Here is a 20,862-nt window from a genome sequence, read left to right as displayed (position 1 = left end):
ACATGTTACAGGAAAGGTACCGAAAAAGTGAGTTTGGGCTTCCTTCTCTCGGATTAGTACGTGGTTTTTTGTTTATTTTATAATTATAGTTACTATGACTTAGGAATCTTTATAAATTTTCTTTTGGATAATTGTTAGAGGTTGTTTGACTATAACTATTTAATCTTTTTATTTAAGCTGGATAACTTTTAAACATATCGATATGGACTATAGTTTTCTATTGGGTCAAGCCCATTTATTTTGAATTATACGTATTAATGGTATAAAAAATGTGTGTTTAGCAGAGTTAATTATATCTACAAACTATTGTTGAAATTTGGACTTGCTACAAATTATTTATCGGGCTTCATTTGCCTTAAGTTTAGTGGTGATTGTTAATCTCGATATTGTTTTGTTTGGATAGGTATATATTTGAGAAAAATGTTTATTTATCAAAAAAAGGGGGGAAGGTCTTTATTATAAAAATTATGATAAAAATCAAGTCTGTTACACCATATGAACTGGGCCTGTCCGTTTCCCAACTCTATCTATACTTTTATTTTTTAGTGTTCTAAATCCCTTCATAAACAAAGTGTAGGGACCTAGAACACTGAAAAATAAAAGTGTGAGAATTTAAAATACTAAAAAAAGTATAACGATTAATAAAAAAAATGTGAGCAAAGTACTGATAGAGATGAAAATATGGGCTAAACCAACCCATATGGGTTGAGATAAATATGGGTTGGGTTGGGTTTAACCCGTTTTTATATGTGTTAAAAAAATTCCAATCCAACCCAACCCTCGAGGGTTGACGGGTTAAATGGGTTAACCTACAAATCCATTTATTTATTTTTTAATTTGTTTATGATTTTTTTAAAAAAATTCACTTAAATAATAATTTTTAATTTAATATTCCTTCATGATTCATTCTAAATATATTAAAATATTAATTTATAATGTTTGTATAAAATATATAAATAGATTTAGCTAAGTAAGTCATGCCTAATATGGTTTATATCTACGAATTTTTTTCTTTTTATTTTTTTAAAGTAATATGAGTTAAACAGGTCAACCCTAATCCATTAGAATAAACCCATATGATTTACGGGTTATATAGTTTGGGTCAGAAAAAATTCGTTTGCATTTGGAGTCATTTTTTTTAACCTGACCCAACCCTTATAATGGGTCATTTAAGCCAACTCACATAACCCGACCTATATTTTTGATTCTAGTAAGGACCTAAAGTTATATTTTTTTTTTAGTTTTTCATATTAATAATATGCAGTCTCCCTTTCTTTTCTTTTGAATTATTTCTCATGACTTCTTTTGACTCATAATTCCACCAAATTTGATTTATTCCTGGTAGGTTCTAACAAAAAAATTGGACGTAATTTGAAAAGATGTGAAATTACTCAATTTCTCATATTAAAGTGGGCAAGAGTATCATACTTATATTTGAGTTTTTATCTCTATTTTTTTATACTATCTCTCTCTTATCTTGACAGGCTTATTCCTTTCTTTACTTTCCTCCTTCCTCCATTCCTACTCTCCCCCCACCCTTTCTTACTCTTGTTCTACATCAATCTTCCCAAGGGTTTTCTTTTTCAAAATATAGGGACTAATTGTGAAAAATTTGGGAGTGGTTTGAGAATTCTTGAAGTATGGAGATCATTTTTCAGTTGACGTGAAAGTATGGGGACCAAAGGTCTAATTTCCCAATTATATCAACGCGAAACCAATCCCGTTTGTTCACGTGTAAACGCAATGGGGGTTACTTGTTATCCTCCCCTGGGCTCAGCGATAAGTACGACGTCGTTTGGATGTGATCGAAGACAAACATGCCCCAAACGCATCTGTTCTATTTGTATTTGCATAATTGAGATGGCCCATTGGGCCTTTCAAATTTAGCTGGATCCAAAGGTTAATAGTACAGCCCCATCTCACAAACATTCCTTCCTGAAATAAGGCCCGTTTTTATGGCCCAAAAAGAAGAAATAAGGCCCGTTTGGCATGTTTCTAAAAAGATATTAAAAATTACAATGCTATTATATTTTTATAAGCATTATCAAGTATTTAGTATTTTTTATTTATTTATTTTTTTGAAGTAAGAAGATGAACATATTTTTCATTCTTGAAATATGCCGGTGATCGAACAGCATTTGCCTATGTCACGTCAACGGCTGCTGGCAGTTCATATGTGACATTTTATAAGTGAAATTAATTACAATCAAGTCATAAGAAATTTAAGAATATTTAAATAAATTCGTAGGATTTACTTTAAGTAAATTCTTTATTTGAAATTTACATGTTATTTTTCTTCCTCGTTGGTTTTTTTTTTTGTTGCCTTTAGGCCCAAAAGGGAGGACTTAGAATTCAAATAAAAAAAAAACTAATTATTTATACACAGATGCGGTCTACATGTAAATTTAGAAGCCTAAAATATAAATATAGAAGTCTGACTTATAAATAAAATAAAAAATAATTATTTAATCTATTTATGACTTATTTATTATTCTCCTGCTATAAAATCTCATAAGCTTTAAACTAGCATCAAGTAAGCAAATGTGTTGAGAAACGATATAAGTCAAAACAAGCGAGGGAAAAATAAACATGCCGTCTATCGGAAGTAAATACATTTTTTTGACCTTCTAATTGGAAGTAAAGATGAAACGTTGACTAGTAACCATGTAAATTTTATTATTTGACAATGAAACATTAACTAGTAATTGTGTAAATTTGAATGACGAATGGTTTTCAATACAGTGAAAACTTGACAACAGAATATAATGATAAGCTTGATGGTAAAATATGGTAAAAAAAAAGGTATGACCGTTTAAGCATGAAATATTGAATTTAAATATATAAATATAAATACAGAAATTGTTTTTGAGAAAGCTGCATCTAATTAGATTTTGACAATATTCAAATTTAATTCAGTTAACAAACCATAAAAACATATACTAGCAAATGAGAAAAGGTCGAGTGGTTTTCAATATTGGTCAGTTTTTTCAAACACGCTGGTAAAAGTTGCTCTCTTTGAGTTTTTGATAAGAAAGTGAGGCCAGTATGACTCAGAGTATCTTGGTAATGTGATGACGTTTCTTGGAGCTCTAATGCTGATTGACTTTGACTTTATTGAAAGTTAAATTAACTTATGCAATGAAAAACTGATATTAACAATCAAATTTGAATACAATTAGAAATTAACGTTTGAATCATTCAAGTGGGTGGTCAGCCTCACACTCAAGGCAATTGATAATTTAATATGTAAGTGCAATACCGCAAAATGCCACCATAGATTCCTCTGTTCATGAATTGACAAAGAAGAAAGTAGGTAGATTCTTTTACCTGTATTACCTCTTGTCATCAAAATACTCTTTTGGATTTTTGGTACAATGTTACATATTGTTCTTATAGATTGAGAAGATAAATTTCATATGAATGAATTGACATCGCATTACTGTCGCAATAGTATGATGTTATATATAAAAAAAAGAGATAGGTTTCTTAAATATCTTGATTATATATTATCCTTGAGAGTTGAGACAGAACTCAGTAAAAAATCTTTGAAGGTCTTATCTTTCTATTAAAATAGCAAGCTTCAAAGAGTGAAAGAATTTCACTAACTCTCCTAAAGTTCTAGCACTAATTCAAAATGATTTTTTTTTCCTTACAAAATCATCTCATTTGCAATATGATCAAGAAGATTAGATCATAGACATTGCAATACAGAATTAGATTGTTACTTTTAACCATACTTTTAGGCAATCAAATGAATGTGCTAATCAGTTTGCTCATTAGGCATTCCACGATATTTTTGACGCCAAAATTTTTTATAATCACCTTTTGGGTGTATAAAAATTTATTAAATTCTAATATAGCATGATTAAATTGTTTTCCGTATGATTTTTTCGTGACCTTCAATTAAAAAAAAATGGAGAGATAAGCACAAAATAAATTGTCCCATCTAACATGTAGGTCTAAACTGATCCTAGTTGACTTACTTATCTTTCATCTTGCAAACACTTTGCTATTATAATAAATATATGGGTCAAAAGGGCAATTTCTCCCTTAACCTATAAGTTTAGAAATGTTTAAGATTTTAAATTTATTTTTATTGTAATATTTTTTTTCAATTTTTGAAAATGGTACGTTTTTATCTCTACTATTAATAAAAATTAATTTTGACCGTTAATTATTTAAAAAATTATAGAAAATAATCAAAAATTATAAAAAAATCCATAAATTACAGACAACTAAGGCAAGGACTCAAAAAATTATAGAAAAAGATTAAAAAAATTTGTATTTGTCTTTTTTGGTAATTTTTGAAGTATTTTTTTAATAATTTTTTGGTCAACCAATAGTTACAATTAACCTTTGTTAATGATAAAAATTAGATTGCATTATTTTAAAGTGTTAAAGGAAGACATTGCATTAAAAAATGAGTTTAGAGTTCTATACATTTTTGAATTTATAATTTAGGGACAATTTTGCCATTGCAACCTAGATATATGGATGAAATAATAAGGATTAATTATGATACAAATTTCATGAGAAGATTAAATTGAACAAAATAATTCCAATTAATAAACTTAAATTGAATCATGGTCATGACTGCATACATGAACCCACTTTGTAACAATAGTTGCAAAAATATATATATATATATATATATAAAGACCGAAGATTGTGAGAGACTAGGATTTGCCTATTTCAGTTACCATTATAGGGTAAAGAGACGACTCTAGATCCAACTTTACAAGCCATCTTCACACTAAACACAGTACAATATGTTCTTTTAGCTTTTAACTGATTTGATGATGAAAAAGCTCATGGAGTCCGATGACAAAAGTATTATACATAGTAAAATAAAAAGGTGGTTTTTTAAGGGGTCACTGATTGGGATCAATCATAGCCCATTCTATATCAAGGAACTGTTCTTTGTTAGTTGCAATATACTCAAAAGATCGTACAAAGGAAAATGTAGTATATGGTTTTAAAAATAGAAATCCCAGGACTGCTAAACAAAGTTATCAGAACAACAATGTATTAAAAAGGGTGTGATTTGACGCTGACAATAATGGCAATTAATTTTTTTTTTAAAAGACGAAGATGAGCTCTTCAAGGTAAGTAATTAATTTGTAAAATAAGGAAGTCAACAGTCAACACTCAACTCAAACCCAAACAAGACGCAACCGACTTTTTTTTTTTTTTTTGAGTGTGAAAACATTTATTTTTCCGGCCAACTTGAAAATATTTATTTAAGATATATTGATAATAAGAGACAATGACGCGGCATGAATTGTAGCGGTTCCACGTCCTTTCTCTCGCTCACGCGCATTTGAACTTTGAGGTCGCGCTACGAAGTCTGATCCATCTGATCGCTCTGTCCACATATTTTGCACCTTTTTTCCCCCCTTATTTGTTATATTAATTAATAATTAATAGGTTACATGGTAAATCTATTTTTTAAAATTCTAAACTTATTTTTAATACAATATTTTATTTTAATATTTTAAAATCATATACTCCCTCCGTTCAAAAATATAAAATATTTTTTAAAAAATTAAATGTCAAAAAATATAAGATATTTTTAGTCTTTTGAGATGTCATAGTTGTTTTTTTTTTCCAAAAATGCTTCTATTGATAATGAATTTATATTTATTATAAAGTATTTAATAGGAATAAATATGAAAAGATAGAGTTAGTTTGAAAATAGGTAACTACTTTATTGTAAGGTGAGATTTAGTTAAAAATATTTTACATTTTTAAACGGAGGGAGTATATAATATTACCATTACTATTAATAAATGTTAATTTTAACAATTAGTTGATAATTTTTTGGTTATTTTTTGTAATTTTTTAAATTTGTTTTTATGATTTTCTGGTCAAGTAATAATTTAAGTTAATGATTATTAATGATAGGGGCAATGTTGTACCGTTTTGAAATATTGAAGGGAAACATTTCAAAAAAATATATTCAGGGATCTTAATCTATAGTTTGAAGACAAATTTACCATTTAACTCTTCATTAATTTGGATATAATTAAATCAAATAATTACATACTATATATATAGTATATGACATTCTGTTGTTTTTAATGTTTTAATAAGCTACTTGATTGTCCCTCCAAGGACATCAGCTAAAATTAGAACTACATAAAGATTAGCATGACAAGCACTGCTTTGATAAATGTGGTATCAATTGTTATTAATTAATTCAGATTTAGATTCAAATACTATGAATCCCGTGTCTTTATTTAAAAAGATAAAGAAATCAATATTGCTAAATAATAATGGTCAGAAAAAAACAATGTACATTGGTGAAAGAAGATAAGGTTTTCCTCTCCATCATTTCAACTTCATGTCCATCACAGAAAATCAAAGAAAAAACAAGAAGAAAAAGTAAATGCAAGAAAAAAAAAGGCTATAATAAATTGATAATAACTAAAGTTTTGGTGCCTTAATTTCTACCATCATATCAAGCACGAGATTTCAAAGGTTGACCCTCAAGTCTTTGGCGAGTTCGGTTTCGGTGCTCTTGCTGAGCATTGTGGTGCTCATTATAAAAAAGAACATGAATCATTTAAATTTTAATCTGGATGATTCATATTTTTTTAATTTTAATTTTAATTTTATAAAAATAAAATTAATAATTTTTTGATAAATATATTCATCATCAATTTAAATAGTACTAATTGAATTTGAGACTTTAAGTGATTCAATTTAATATTATAATTTTTATAAACTGATTATCTAGATGTACTCTGGATAAGATAGATTTAATATTAAATTTTTTAATAAGTTTTTATTTTAATAAATATAAAATAAAAATAAAAACTTTAAATGTAGGCCTTGCAGATAAAAATTTAATATTAAATTTGGACTGTTTAAAGTACATCCAAATAGTTAATTTATGAAAATTATAACATTAAATTGAATCATTCAAATTTAATCAGTATTATCCAAATTGATGATGTATATATCCAAACTGATAATAAATACATTTATCAAAAAAATTTATAAATTTTATTTTTATAAAATTAAAATTAAAAAAATTTAAACCATTCAGATTAAAATTTAAATGGCTTAGATCTTTTTTTATGATGAGCACCGCTTGCTGAGGACCGAAACCAGACTCGTCTTTGGCTAAATCGTCACTTTTGGCGAAATTAAACTGTGATTAACAAAGTTAGGCCTCAATTGTACGTACGCATTCGTAGCCTACTTTAGCAAGACTTATTCAACATATTCTCTTCACTTCATTTCATTCAACGCATCCTATTTTCTCTCCTTCTTCGCCCTCTCTCTCTCTCTCAAAGACTCTGTTGGAATTGGAAGAATCAAAAGAGACTGTTCCATCTTCTCATGGACGCCGAAACTTCACCGTAAGTGCTACTCTTCTCACTCAATAACCAGGAAATTTCCAGCAACGAATCAGCCAAATCTAATTTAATTTAATTTTAATCTTCTCTCTCCTAGATTTGAGGCGAGCGAGATGCTTGCGACGTTCCTGGCTTCGACGCCATTGATACCGGAATCATGGAGGTTGTGCAGCTCGGCCAACGCCACCGCGTCTGGAAGTTTTCTGACGGAGAAAATCGGCGACGTCGTCTACCTGGCCTTTTCCGGTATCCAAATGGCCGGCGGGTCGGGCCCGAGCTGGGGACAGTTGGTGCCCTTGGTTAGCGTCGGCGACGTGACTCTGTTTTCGTCGCATCCAAGCAAGGAAGGCGAGGACTCCGTCATGGTGCATGCCGGCATGCTCAATCTCTTCTGGTCAATTTTCAAGCCATTCCAAAATCAGGTGCGTATGGCTCTCCATCTTAATCTCAATCGAATCATTTCCTTGCATCACTGAATTAGTCCATCTCGTGATCTTGATTCATTTTACTAAATTTGCTTATCTCGCACAAACGCGGGCACAAGTTTGTTCTGATGCCATCGACATGCTCGATCATGTCTGTTTCCAGTAGGGCAATCATACTAAGAGAGAAGCTCCGTTCTATTAATATTCATCAATTACAGAATAACCGTAGCTAGCGTGGCGTACAATATAAACGCAATGATCAGAAAATATGAGAACATGAAAAAAATGTGAATAGAAAATAATACCAGTATATTTTCTTATAATAATAAATATTGTGTGTGTATATATGGGTTAATATGTAATTTAAAAAATTATAAGTTTAAAGGCGATTTAAACTCTAAATTTTTAAAAGATATATTTTAAATTTTAAACAATTAAATTTTGAAACAATTTTGCATTTATGTTTTTTTAAAATTGGGATCTAGTCTGTAATTTTTATTAAATTTCACTCTCCTTCTTCTTCACTTGGTTAAAATCACACATTAAGCTCCATTTTAATTAACATTTGTTTAAATTTAATGTTGGGGTGAAATTATTTCAATTTTAATTATTTAAAATTCAAAACATATATTTTAAAAGTTTAGGGTTTAAATCATTTCTAAACTTATAATTTAGGGTTCAAATTATATATTAATTCTATACATACATACATACATACATACATACATACATACATATATATATATTAATTTCAAAATAAATAAATCATTTTCTTCTAAAACAATAGGCTCGTTCAATACATAATTATAAGGTGCCAGAGCTTAGAGGCTAGTCATCCTGTCAGTATACCCACACGATACATGCAATTTACCAGATTAGTTTGGGGTTCATGCAATAAAGAAAAATTGAACCAAAATAAAATGATAAAAATCAAAATGAGGACCAAAGTTAAAGGATTAAGGAAGAATATGAAAAATAAAAAAATTTGTAACATTTTATTTTAGAAGTATATTCGAAATTCAAAGCAGCCAAATATATAGAAAATGGAAATCGTAAACAGGGACCAGATAATATTTGGGCAATTAATACGTGCATATGATATTGATTTAAGGATATATAAGACTTAAATCCTCTGAAATTGAGATTTATAAATTTCTCTAATTTTTTGGTTTTTTTTATTTTACTATTTTTATAAAACATAAAATCTTCTATCTTCCTAAAAAAATTCATGAAATTTATGAATTCTCAATTTTAGAGAATTAATTCTAAGATATATATATATATGTGTGTGTGTGTGTAATGTTTTTTTTTTTTTGGAACGAATGTTCGCCTAATATCAGTATTGCACCGTTGACCGTTGTCAACTCTAAACTCTGTTTTCTTCCCCCCCCCCTTTTTGTAACATGTTTTACTTTTTTCTTTATTAAAATAAATTTCGCTCTAGCTTTTGGGATGGGATTTATTTTTGTTGTTGCTCTTTACGGGTGACTTTTTGTGCTGTACATACTGGGAGTTTTTGGCAAAGTTACCCGGATGACTTTTTTTCAATTAAAATCCAAACCACCCTTAGTGGGGCATGGCTAATGGGCTGTTGCCTATTGCTGATTGCTACAGATGATAGAAGCATCCAAGAATGTGTCAACCAATAAGTTTAATAATAATAATAATAATAATAATCCAAAACACAAAGGCAAAGAAATGTTTAAAGCGCCATTTGCCCACTCACCCGCGTGGTGCCTTTCCCTTCCACACAAATTTCCTAGTATGTGCGTGTTTTGTGCGTTAGTGTCAGTGAAAGTGATATCGAGAACAAATGAAAGTCTGGAAGAAAAAAGATTATTCCAACATAAAAATAAAAAGAATCTTTGTCATGAAATGAAAGTCACTAACTGGTTACAGTACTCATCGTTTTATTCTTTCACATTAGAGTACATATGCATAATTGCATATGCATCTACATCCTTAGAAAATTGGTCGTTTGGTCAGATTCTTATAGAGAACTAGTTATGCAATCAAAATCACTTTACTGATTACTATAAATATTTTACTGATTCATGATATAAAGTGTAATGTAATATTATCTAATACTTTCCTATTTTTACACCTATAATTTTAAAGAGCGATTTCCTAAATTGTTTTGTAAAAAGTAATGGAGGTGTATTGGTGTCAACACTTATTTTGTCAATAAAGGTAAAAATGGAATAATGCATTATTTCTCTTTGATAAATTCAATACTGTAAAGTGTATGATGTGGCTGAAAATACTTTATACTTAGGATGGGAGGGACTGAAGGAGTATACTTTCCTAACCTGATTATGATTAAAACGGCAAAAAAATGAAAATATTTTAAACATGGAAGCTCTGCAACTCGGAATAGATAAACATATTTATACCCAGTCAGTATTACTTCAAACCTGTCGGTTTGTGCCATTTTTCAGACAAATTTGTGAAGACCAGAAGAACGACTTTGACTTGAGGTTGATATTCCAACCCAAAAGCTTCATTACATGCATGTTCATTTGAATTATAGCGGATGTGTTCTTGTTATCAAAGCTATAGAAAGCAAAGACGACTAGTTCTTGCCCAAAGCCACCACAACAACCTCATCTTTTTTTCTCAGGTCTCACATATGGACACAAGACTATTATCACTTTCACCCAAAAGCCACCAACCAAACCACCTTGATTAGTGCCACAGGCTTGCTACGTATATCACGAAAGTATCTTAGATTATTCCAATTAGAAGGAGCAAACTTCTACCTTATCGTCCGCTTTGCTTGCATCATCAAGGAGATAGTGCTGTAAATAATTAATAAAGGCAAGCATCTTTCCACCCACAAAAAAAAAAAAAAGAAAAAGAAAAAGAAAAGCAAGCACTAATTTTCAACTGTTCTTAGTCAATAAAATAGAAATTAAAGCATCCATAGTGCATCATCAAATTATTTCTATATTCCCTTTTTGTCGAAGGTCTGATCATTTCTCCTCTTATTTATTTAACTCCTATGTTTATATTTGGTGGAAACTTAAAGATTAGTCTATTGCCAATAATTTCTCTCTCAATGTTCATTTCTTTGAATATTAACTTCTCAATGAGCAATTTCTTATATCCTTATGTATTGTCCAAAAGGCCCATCAAATCCAAAACACATAGAAATAAATATTATTATAAATAATGGCAAGAAGTTATTAATATTAATATAAATTATAAAATCTATAAGGGACTATGGTGATTTGTAGGTGAAATCCAATTACCAAACAATAATGCCGTTTTTTTAGACGCAGCCATCACGTTAGAGTGATTGGACTTATCATGTCAAAGAAAGGGGCATTGACTTGTTTGTTCTGCTTTATAAATTCGTTGTTCAATGTTTCGGGGGCAAGTCTCAAATAATTGAGTAGTAAAAGAAGAGAAGAAAGCCGTGCCCCATTCGCCAATCTGAAGCTCACGAGGCCCTTAATTTCAGACACTTCATGATCGACTTTTCAAATTCAAAGTAGTCTTTGATTCAAAGCAAACAACTTGAATGAAAAGAAGAAAGAATGCCAAATACAAACCATGGTACAAACTTCTTTGCAAGGTCAACTCTGGGACTTAGATCTTTTAACCTCAAGACAATCGTATTGTAACTTATGAATTAAATTGTCAATTTTACTATTTTAAAAAGTTTAACTTGTGCGAACTGTTTCTAAATTTCTCTCTCTCTCTCTCTCTCTCTCTGTTTTTTTTTTTTTTTTTGGCTGTGTATTCACATTCCTGACTGCTGAAATCTTCCTTTACAGATGATGGCAATCATGGGGAATTCCGAAGCCAAGTCAATTATCATCACCGGTCACTCTCTTGGAGGAGCCATAGCCTCTCTTTGTACTATTTGGCTTTTGTCTTACCTCCAATCGATCTCCTCCTCCATGTCAGTCTTATGCATAACCTATGGCTCGCCATTACTGGGTAACGAGTCTTTTTCCAGAGCCATTCTCAAAGAAAGATGGGGTGGCAACTTCTGTCACGTGGTCTCAAAGCATGACATTATGCCTAGGCTGCTCTTTGCTCCTATAATCCTTCTCAACTCTCAGATATGTTCCCTGCTTCAGTTTTGGCAATTCTCCATGACTTACCCTGACCTGGGCAACTTTGGGGTTCAAATCTCTGACCAAGAAAAAGCTGATCTTCTCACCTTTGTAATGACTTACCTGAACAATGCAGCATCACAAGATGGAGAAGGGTCTCTGCCAGTCTTGTTTCACCCGTTTGGGAGCTACTTTTTTGTTTCTGATGAAGGAGCAGTGTGTGTGGATGGGACGGCCACAGTTATAAAGATGATGCATCTGATGTTGGGAACAAGTTCCCCAGCAGAATGTATCAAGGACCACTTGAAATATGGAGATTATGTAAACAAGCTCTCTCTGCAATCCTTGAACCACAAAAACTCCATGCAGGTGAACGTCCCAGACTCAAGCTATGAAGCAGGGCTGGAATTGGCCCTGCAATCCTCCGGAATTACAAGCCAGGTAAATACAGATTTGCATCTAAATTTTTTTCACCAATATCAGCTAAACATTCCTTATTCACGGTTTTTATTCGAACAAGGTGATTTTACTTACAGATTACTTTTCACGTAACCTGCAGGATCCGGCTGCTTTACCATTCAAGCAATGCCTAAGATCGGCCAGAAGAAAGGGTCTTACACCAACTCTGAATGCTGCTAACTTAGCAGTTAGGTTGTCCAAGTTTGTACCATACAGGGCTGAAATAGAGTGGTACAAAGCATGGTGTGATAAATCAGACGATGAACTGGGGTACTACGACTCCTTTAAACGAAGGGGCTCCACAACCACAAAAAGAGACATGAAAGTCAACATGAACCGTCACAAACTAGCCAGGTTCTGGAACAACGTAATTGAAATGTTGGAGAACAATGAACTACCTCGTGATTTTAACAAGCGATCAAAATGGGTCAATACTGCGCACTCCTATCAGCTCCTGGTCGAGCCACTTGATATTGCAGAGTATTACGGAAAAGAGATGCACAAAACAAAGGGACATTACCTAGAGCATGGCAGAGAGAGGAGATACAAGATTTTTGACAAGTGGTGGAGGGAAAAAGAGGCAACCATGGAAGAAACTAACGAAAGGAGCAAGTTTGCGAGTTTGACACAAGACTCGTGCTTTTGGGCAAAGGTTGAAGAAGCAAGGGACTGGTTGAGTAGAGTGAGAAGCGAACGAGACGTGAACAAACAGGTTCTGTTGTGGCAGAATATAGAGATGTTTGAGAAGTATGCAATTGAACTCATTGAAAGCAAGGCCGTGTCCGAGGACGTTCTGGCTAAGAACTCAAGTTACAGTTCATGGGTAGAGGAATTAAGAGAAGTGAGGGAGCTGAATTCAAAAAACCGGACATTTCCTAATCCCTTTACTCGTTTTCTAGACGGGGAAGTCGTTCCTTAGATTGCCCTGTGGGATGTCTACTAGTAGGTTGTAGCCTTATGGTTTTAATTTTTTTTTTTTAATGTACATTCGGTTTGTAGAACTGCTTGTTCTAACTTCTAATTCAAGGCTTTTTATTTCATGACTCATCTCTAACCTAGTTCCCTTTATTCTTTTTTTGTTTGTTATGAATATTTTCTAAAATTAAAATTTGTTAAGCAATAAATGATTCAGTCATATAATATCAACTTCAAAAAATTATTTTTAATAAAAAAATGATCCTGAATATTAATTTTTCACCTTAAAATTTCTCTTTCGATTATATATGATTTTTTTTAAAGTAGATTTGGTTTAACATCATAAATAAACCAACTTAATTATCGAAAAACATACAACTACGTAAGTACAATACATTAAACTGCATAGGCATGTTTGGCACTTTCATTAAAATTTACGGTTAACATGTTGCTATATTGTTTTTAGTTAATTTGATCTTCCTTTTTTTCTACTAAGCAATACTTACATTTCACCTAAAATTATTAGTTTTGCAAATGAGGATTGCGATATTGACCATACAAAATATAAGTCAGATGCAGAGAAGGGGGCAAGAAAGTAACAATGAGGAGCATATAATTGAAGTACATTGCATCACCTAACCTTGATAGACTTGTTCAGAAGAATTATTATACCTTACCATTCTGAACATCAATGTTCCTAACAGGTCCCTTGAACCATTTTCTTGCATCCAACAGCCACCAAAGCAATATCAGACCCAAACCCACCCCTAAAGCAACGGGTGCATAGTTGAAAGTTTCCCATGTAATAGGATACAGAGTAGGCAAAAGGAAAACAGAACAAGTGTAACATATCCACAGAAATGCTACAAAGCAGATTGGCCTTCTTGCTCTGCCTAAGTAAAAAGGCCCTGGCTTGAAGTTCTTCTCAGGCATAATCATTCTTGCAAGTATTGGAACTGCATACCCACCAACCCATCCCACAGTACATATTGAAGTTATAGCAGTGAACACTACATTCACTTTCAGAATAGGGATTCCCAGAAGAATACAGATTGCTGCACACAGCCACACAGCATTTGCTGGAACTTTGTTCTTTGGGTGTAGTTTCCTCCATAGATTGGAAAATGGAACCCCCTTGTCCCTTGACAGAGCATAAACCTGAAAGACAAAAGATGTAATGAGTGTGAAAACTGGATACCTCAATCCCATGAGCCTAAATTCAAACAAGAGCGGATAGGGCACATGGTTACATACCACTCTAGCTGCACTAGTGGTGATTGATAGCCCACCAAAGAAGAATGAGCCCCATATCACAAATAGTAAAATGATTGCTCCAGTGGAATTTCCATATCTTCCATGGAATGCATCATACAGTATTTGTGCTGGCACGAATTCTCCTGCTGTCTCATTGCTTGGATCATAAAGGTAACCAAAATCCTGAGGAATTTGATAACAACTAAGGTTACTATTTTGTATTTTCCCCTTAGATTGAAGCTAACCTTTGGTGGTATATTAAGGTTTATAAAATTGGAACAATAAAGGTTTTGGTTCATGGTGCATTGAAGTCGAAAACTGCCATCGAACTAATGATTTATTGATCTTTCAATAGAATCAAATGGTCCAATCTAGTTTTCATCATGGGACTATTATAATTATTAGATATTCTAAAGGTATTTAGTATACAGTTATCAAAACGTCAAAGATCACCCCTGATGTAATCTGGTGATAAATTTCAATATCTGTACCTGAATGCTGAATGTAAGAGCCAAAATGTAAGCCCATCCAAACACAGAAATGATCCCAATGCTGCCCAGAATTGCAATAGGTCCATTCTTATCAGCTCCTTTGGTTTCTTCAGTAAGATGTGCTGCAGCATCATATCCATATAGAGAATACTGGCTCACAAGGAATGACAGAATCACTGCATAAGGTTTGCTAGATACCCCTGTTGATTCTGATCCCATTTCAAAATTTGTGAACACATAAGAAGCAGATTTTGTAGTTAGTGCTACCAGTGGAAGCATTATGACTATCACAGTCCCACCAATCACCTGCCACAGAATAAATGCCTTGCTTAACCTACCTTCTTATCTAAGAAGTTGTATGACACATAAAAATAAGACTCAGGTTTGTGTCAGATCACTTATCAGGTACGACATAACTCTTTATACATATAGATACACGAAAGCTTAAAATTTGAGACTCAGATCTCTTCCTAAGAACATTAAGAGAGAGAAGAATATGAGTAGGTCCTAATTATCAGTATGGGCTCTACTCCTATCTCTTTCTTTCTTCTCAGTTCTTTCTGGTCAGTGAAAGAGATACACTTTACAAACTTGATTGTGAAAGACAAGTACCTGCCACCATATTGAAATCATGTCGATCAAGGCAATAACTTCTAATGCAAATGTGTTGAGAGCTGCCCATATAACAGTGAGGCCAATGTACATGCATAAGAAAAGCCATTTTGGAGTTAAGTATCCTCCACCTTTATATGTGCCTGTGCAAAGTAGGATTATACTCTGCAAAGTTTGTGATCCTGCAAATGCCTTTTCAATTATAAGTTAACAAAGTTAATGTATGGATATGAAGCAAGATTTAAGTCCAGAAATTTCACCAAGAGACTAAAAACTATAAGAGTACCTGAGTTCCTATCCCAGCAATAAGACCAATGGTTTCAAGCCAAGCACAGCACCATGAAGCAAATGGTCCCCATTTGGGTCCTGCCAAATGCGCGGCCCAGAAGTAGAGTGAACCAGTTGTCTATTGCATGGAATTGGAGGTAAAAGTTAGTTCTGTGAAGATGGACTTAAGCTATTCCATTTTATCAAAGATCAATATACAAATTCATCCATGAATAAACAGTGCGTATCAGATTGGGTTTCACATAGAGCGTGTCTGATAGAAATGTATGCATAGTGATGAACATGGAAAAAAGGGAAGAGAATTCAATTTGAATTTTTTTTTTTTCCTCCAAACATAGTTGGGTTTTCGAAAAACCTGAGTCTCGATTTAGCAATGAACAAGACATATTTTACTTGTTGAAATAATGTTAATGATTCAGTTCAGTATTTGCACCAGGCACAAATTGATCCGCTGTCTTTTTTACAGTTCATGGATGATCAACCTCTGATAAACCCAACTTAACTATCAATTTAATAAAGTTCTTACAAAGAGAAGAGCACAATTTGAAGATTCAAAACAGAAATATCAGCTTCATGAGGAAGGGACAAACCGGGAAGGAAGAACATATTTCAGCCATGGCGATTCCGACAAACCAGGTGAAGAAAGAGACGACAATCCAGCCCCAAACTAGAGTTGCAGGGCCTGCATATTGCAGGCTAGAACCATAAAGAGGAGTGATTCCAGTGAAGAGGGTCATCGTTGAGAATGATATCGCCAGAGTCTTGAACATAGTCTGCACAATAAACAAACGAAACATACAGGCTGTAACTCATTTCCCAGAATTCCATAGAATCAGAGTTCAGAAATCAAGAACATGAAGATCATGAAGATGAAGATGGTGATACCATTTCTCGTCTGAGTTCTTGCTTGTAACCAAGCTCGTTGAGTCGCTTCTCTCCTGAATCCATTGTCGCTCCTGTTGTCATCTTCTGTAATCTGCTTCCACTCTCTCTGAACCCAGATTCTGTGTTGAGCACTTTAGCAAGCAGAGAAGTCAGGTTACGTGGGATCTTTAGGATATAGAAGAAATAGGACAAAGTCTAACTTTCTCAATCAAAAAGTATAATTTATTACGAAAGGTTTGGAACTTGGAAGTTGAAGATCTAGCTAGCTTTCAGACAAGTTGCCAAATTTGAATTGTCACATGACGGCACGTTAATGCGATTTCAGACGTGCTTTATGCGCTTTTTTATATGGCAAAAATGGGATTGGGTTCACTGCCTAAATGCAACCCAACATTAAAATCTAGATCAATCAAATTTTGATATGAGTGATACAAATTTAAAGTACTATTATATTTTATATTTATTAAAATAAAAATGAATAAAAATTATAAAATAATTTTTTTATATTGAATATGATCTAGATTTAATTTGAAAAGCTCAATTTAATATTAAAATTTGGATGGTGCAAAATACATCTAGATAGTTAATGCACATCAATTATAAAACTCTCAATATTAAATTGAGCCCTCTAAATTAAATTTAAATTATATTAAAAATAAAAAATTTATTAAAATTATTTTATAATTTTTATTAATTTTATTTTAATAAATGTAAAATATAATAATATTTTAAATCTGAACAATTCAAAACAAATTGTGAATGATTCAAATTTCAATGCAGTGTTTAGCACCATTTTACTCATTAATGTGTTGAGCACTGAAACCAATCCCAACAATAATGACATTAAAGCTTTGACTTTACTTGAGCCGTTAATATTTTGATGATTAGAAAAGATCTTAAAATCATTTCAAATAGGTTCAACAATTAATTAGAATGTTTGATTTAGTGTAGGAATTAAGGAAATCCGAGATTAGCGAAGTAATTGACCAATCCAAGAATGGCTTTAAAGGAAATGAGGAAACTTGGTTAATGCATTGAAGCTTGAAAAAGGAAAGGAGAAGTTGGACACAAAATGAAAGAATAAACTTCAACGTTCAAATCACATCAAGTGTGAACGCATGAAGATTATAATTGAAGAAAAAACAACATATAGAGAAAAGAAGGGAAGCATTCAAACGAAAAAAATCACTCCGAGCATAATAGTGTGCGTATTGATTCGTCAATCATTGAAATTTGGGAATAGTTGTGGGCCCATTGTATTTGTTATATTGTTGATTGTTAATTATGATTGAGTTGTGAGAAACTCCGGTGTGTTAAGCTTTTGGTAAGTTCAATTAAAAACTCTAAAGTCATGTTTAAAATTAGGTTTAAGAAAAATAAAATTAGAATTGAAATCATGCTTTCAATTGTTTGGTATGCATGAATCCAATTCTTTATGAATTTCAATTCTATCAAAATACTTAGAATTCAATTCCATCTCCATCATGATGGAATTGTCACAATTTCATGTAATTGTCATAAATGCCCTATATACACACTCCATCATAATGGCTGAGTTTTTTATTTTTTTATAAGGGCATTTTGGTCTTTATCTATTTTAAATACATATATTTATTAATATATATTCAGATTCCATCTTCATACCAAACATACATTTATAACTCAATTCTATTCTGATTTCAATTTTAATTCCGATTTCGATTCCATCAAAAACTCTTTCATCATACCAAACGAGGCTTAAGAGAATCGTGAGTTGTATGTGAGCTTAGTGTAAAACTATTACATTTGAATTCTTTGAGTGACATAAAGACACTGACATATAATTGTTGAATTTTATTAATACTTGCAAATTTTAAAATATTTTTTTTAAAGATTGAAACAATCCTCACAATTATAAATACACTTATTATTTATATTCTCTTTAAAAATTTAAAATTTAATATTTTTTTAATATGACATGATAAAATCTTTGACAGCCATTTAATTAAATCAAACTATTATTATCGTCTGACATAAAACACTCATTGAGTGTGCACTTAATCTATTTATTGGATCCAAATTCAAAAAGAATATTTTTTGTAATTTTATTTATGAGTTATTTTTAACAAGTTTTAGCAAAACCAAAAACATATTAAATCTTATTAATTTCATTTTAAAATTTAATAAATTTTTACTTTTAACTCCACTAAAGACAAAAAGAATTATTTTTAGTATTTTTTTTCTAACATTTAACGAGAATATAAATATAAAGATGAATATAAAAAATATAAAATACCTTATAAATATGATTAAAATTAATCTTTTCTCTTTACTCTCTAAATAAGATCAAGAAAGTAAATCATAATTTTTATATATTTATATTATATTTATTTAGGATTTTAATAATAATTTTGAGCTTAAATGAATTTATTACTCACTTTTTTAAAAAAATATAAAATATTTTTAGTCAAATCTCACTCCTAATAAATTAATTAACTGTTTTCAAACTTATAACATCTTTCCATATATACCCTTATTTAATAGAAAGTTTCACTTAAAAATAAATACAATATAATTTATTTATTTATTAAGGGTAATTTTGAAATAAATATATTAATTATATCTTAAAATACTAAAAATATCTTATATTTTTTAATATTTAACCCCTCAAATATAATTACATTTTGATTTTACACAATAATATATACATATAAAAATAGGATTATATAAATAAACAGGTATAATATAATGTAATTAAAAAGGATACATACAGTAAAAATATGTATAGGAAAAGAAAATGAATGGTAAGTATTAGTATTAATATGTAATAGTCATAATTAAATATATTTATACTATATATGATATTAATGTATGATACATAATATGAATACTATTAGTAGATATTATAAATATGTAGTAAATATTTTGCTGGTTTTGAATTTTTTATTATTGAAAAAACTATTTAGATTTTGGTGGCAAGAGTGAGATGTCGCGTGAAAGAAAAAGGAAGAGGGAAGAAAGGGCGTGATTTAATAAAATGATGTGTATGATGTTATGGACCTGTGAGTAATTAATTATTTTAAATAAAATCTTAAAATAATTCTTTTATTTTTATTTCTTTAAATATAGTATTATTGAAAGATAAAAAAAATATGGTTCGCTTTAGGTCTTAAATAAATTTAAATAATAATAACAATAATAGATGTGAAAAAATACAAATATTTTTACCAAATTAAACCATTTTTGTGTGAAAGGATACAGAGAATGCATTACTTGATTAATTTGCTATTTTTGGATTAAAAATGTGAATATTTTTTAGTTTTCAATTCTTGGCTAAGAATTAATGTTCCCTACTCTTTGCATTAATTCACAATTTTTTAAAGTTGTTTTGGAGACTTCAACTTAGAACTTGCAAAGTGTTGTTTGGAGGCATTTTGTATTTAAATTGAATTGCAATATTTCTATTCGGAGGCATTTTGAATTTAAATTGAACTGCAATACTTCTATGAATTTTTTCATTGGTTAATTTTCAAGTCAATGGCTTAGATTTTATTTTAATTTTCCAACCATCATGGCAGGCCATAACATCAATTAAATTAAATCCAAAACCTTCGCTTTCTTTTATTCACACCCACCAACTCCACTACACTTGCTGCATGTTTGGGTAATAAAAATAATTAATTTTAAAGATGAAAATCATGATTTTATAAAAATATATCTCAACACCTACATTCAATTTCATGATAGTGACCATTTCTACTCATTCCTCCAACTTTCCAAGCCACTTATAAATCATGATCTTGATGAATAATGAGTAGTAGAAATGGGGATTAAGTGGATTGATGAATAATGAGTATAAATGGAGATTGGGTGGATGGGTGAGGAAGAAATGGTCAATGGCTTAACGTAAAATTGATGTTATGGCTTGTAATTACGGTCCGTAACTTGAGCTAAAGTTCGAACCACCTTGGTGTGATTAAAAATCAAATAAAACTATAATTTTTTAAAATATATCAAAATTCCTTATTAATTATGATTTTTTTAAAAAAATATCCAAATATTCTCATTACAAACTAAAATTAATTACAAATCTAAAATCATCATTTTTTTTAAAAAATTCCAAACA

The 20,862-nt window shown here is 31.0% G+C and overlaps 2 protein-coding genes across 4 annotated transcripts; one reads left to right on the top strand and one right to left on the bottom strand.

Moving 5' to 3' along the window:
• The first annotated feature begins 7,210 nt into the window (after positions 1-7,210).
• On the top strand, positions 7,211-13,352 carry LOC129309754 (lipase-like PAD4). Of its 3 annotated transcripts, XM_054951454.1 has the most exons (4): positions 7,211-7,367; positions 7,462-7,786; positions 11,569-12,294; positions 12,413-13,352. In XM_054951454.1, exons 1-4 carry the CDS (start codon positions 7,348-7,350, stop codon positions 13,229-13,231), a joined length of 1,890 nt encoding a protein of 629 aa, XP_054807429.1. In that variant the 5' UTR covers positions 7,211-7,347; the 3' UTR covers positions 13,232-13,352. The 3 variants fall into 3 exon arrangements, with proteins under 3 accessions (XP_054807429.1, XP_054807432.1, XP_054807431.1); XM_054951457.1 differs by lacking the exons at positions 7,211-7,367; positions 7,462-7,786 and adding an exon at positions 10,273-11,347; XM_054951456.1 differs by lacking the exons at positions 7,211-7,367; positions 7,462-7,786 and adding an exon at positions 10,273-11,366.
• A 461-nt stretch (positions 13,353-13,813) lies between these two features.
• On the bottom strand, positions 13,814-17,052 carry LOC129309797 (amino-acid permease BAT1 homolog). The gene is made up of 7 exons (XM_054951515.1): positions 16,758-17,052; positions 16,463-16,645; positions 15,871-15,990; positions 15,585-15,776; positions 14,973-15,278; positions 14,482-14,664; positions 13,814-14,385 (listed from the first exon to the last, which is right to left on the bottom strand). The coding sequence occupies exons 1-7, from the start codon at positions 16,836-16,838 to the stop codon at positions 13,894-13,896; spliced, it is 1,557 nt and encodes a 518-aa protein (XP_054807490.1). The 5' UTR covers positions 16,839-17,052; the 3' UTR covers positions 13,814-13,893.
• Positions 17,053-20,862: the final 3,810 nt, after the last annotated feature.

This window comes from Prosopis cineraria, unplaced genomic scaffold (assembly GCF_029017545.1).
Source record: "Prosopis cineraria cultivar Desert tree isolate PC_DT_omini unplaced genomic scaffold, ASM2901754v1 PC4, whole genome shotgun sequence".
In the NCBI taxonomy this organism is placed as follows: domain Eukaryota; kingdom Viridiplantae; phylum Streptophyta; class Magnoliopsida; order Fabales; family Fabaceae; genus Prosopis; species Prosopis cineraria.
Note: the sequence above shows the minus strand (reverse complement) of the source record. Positions and strands in the feature narration are given on the sequence as shown.

Excerpts from the sequence above, each read along its gene's own strand:
- LOC129309754 (XM_054951454.1), top strand. The coding sequence starts at position 7,348 with ATGGACGCCGAAACTTCACC. Across the intron at positions 7,368-7,461 it reads ATGGACGCCGAAACTTCACC|ATTTGAGGCGAGCGAGATGC; the intron begins GTAAGTGCTACT and ends TCTCTCTCCTAG. Across the intron at positions 12,295-12,412 it reads CCTCCGGAATTACAAGCCAG|GATCCGGCTGCTTTACCATT; the intron begins GTAAATACAGAT and ends CGTAACCTGCAG.
- LOC129309797 (XM_054951515.1), bottom strand. The coding sequence starts at position 16,838 with ATGACAACAGGAGCGACAATGGATTCAGGAGAGAAGCGACTCAACGAG. Across the intron at positions 15,279-15,584 it reads TGATTTCAATATGGTGGCAG|GTGATTGGTGGGACTGTGAT; the intron begins GTACTTGTCTTT and ends ATTCTGTGGCAG. Across the intron at positions 14,386-14,481 it reads CCACTAGTGCAGCTAGAGTG|GTTTATGCTCTGTCAAGGGA; the intron begins GTATGTAACCAT and ends TTTGTCTTTCAG.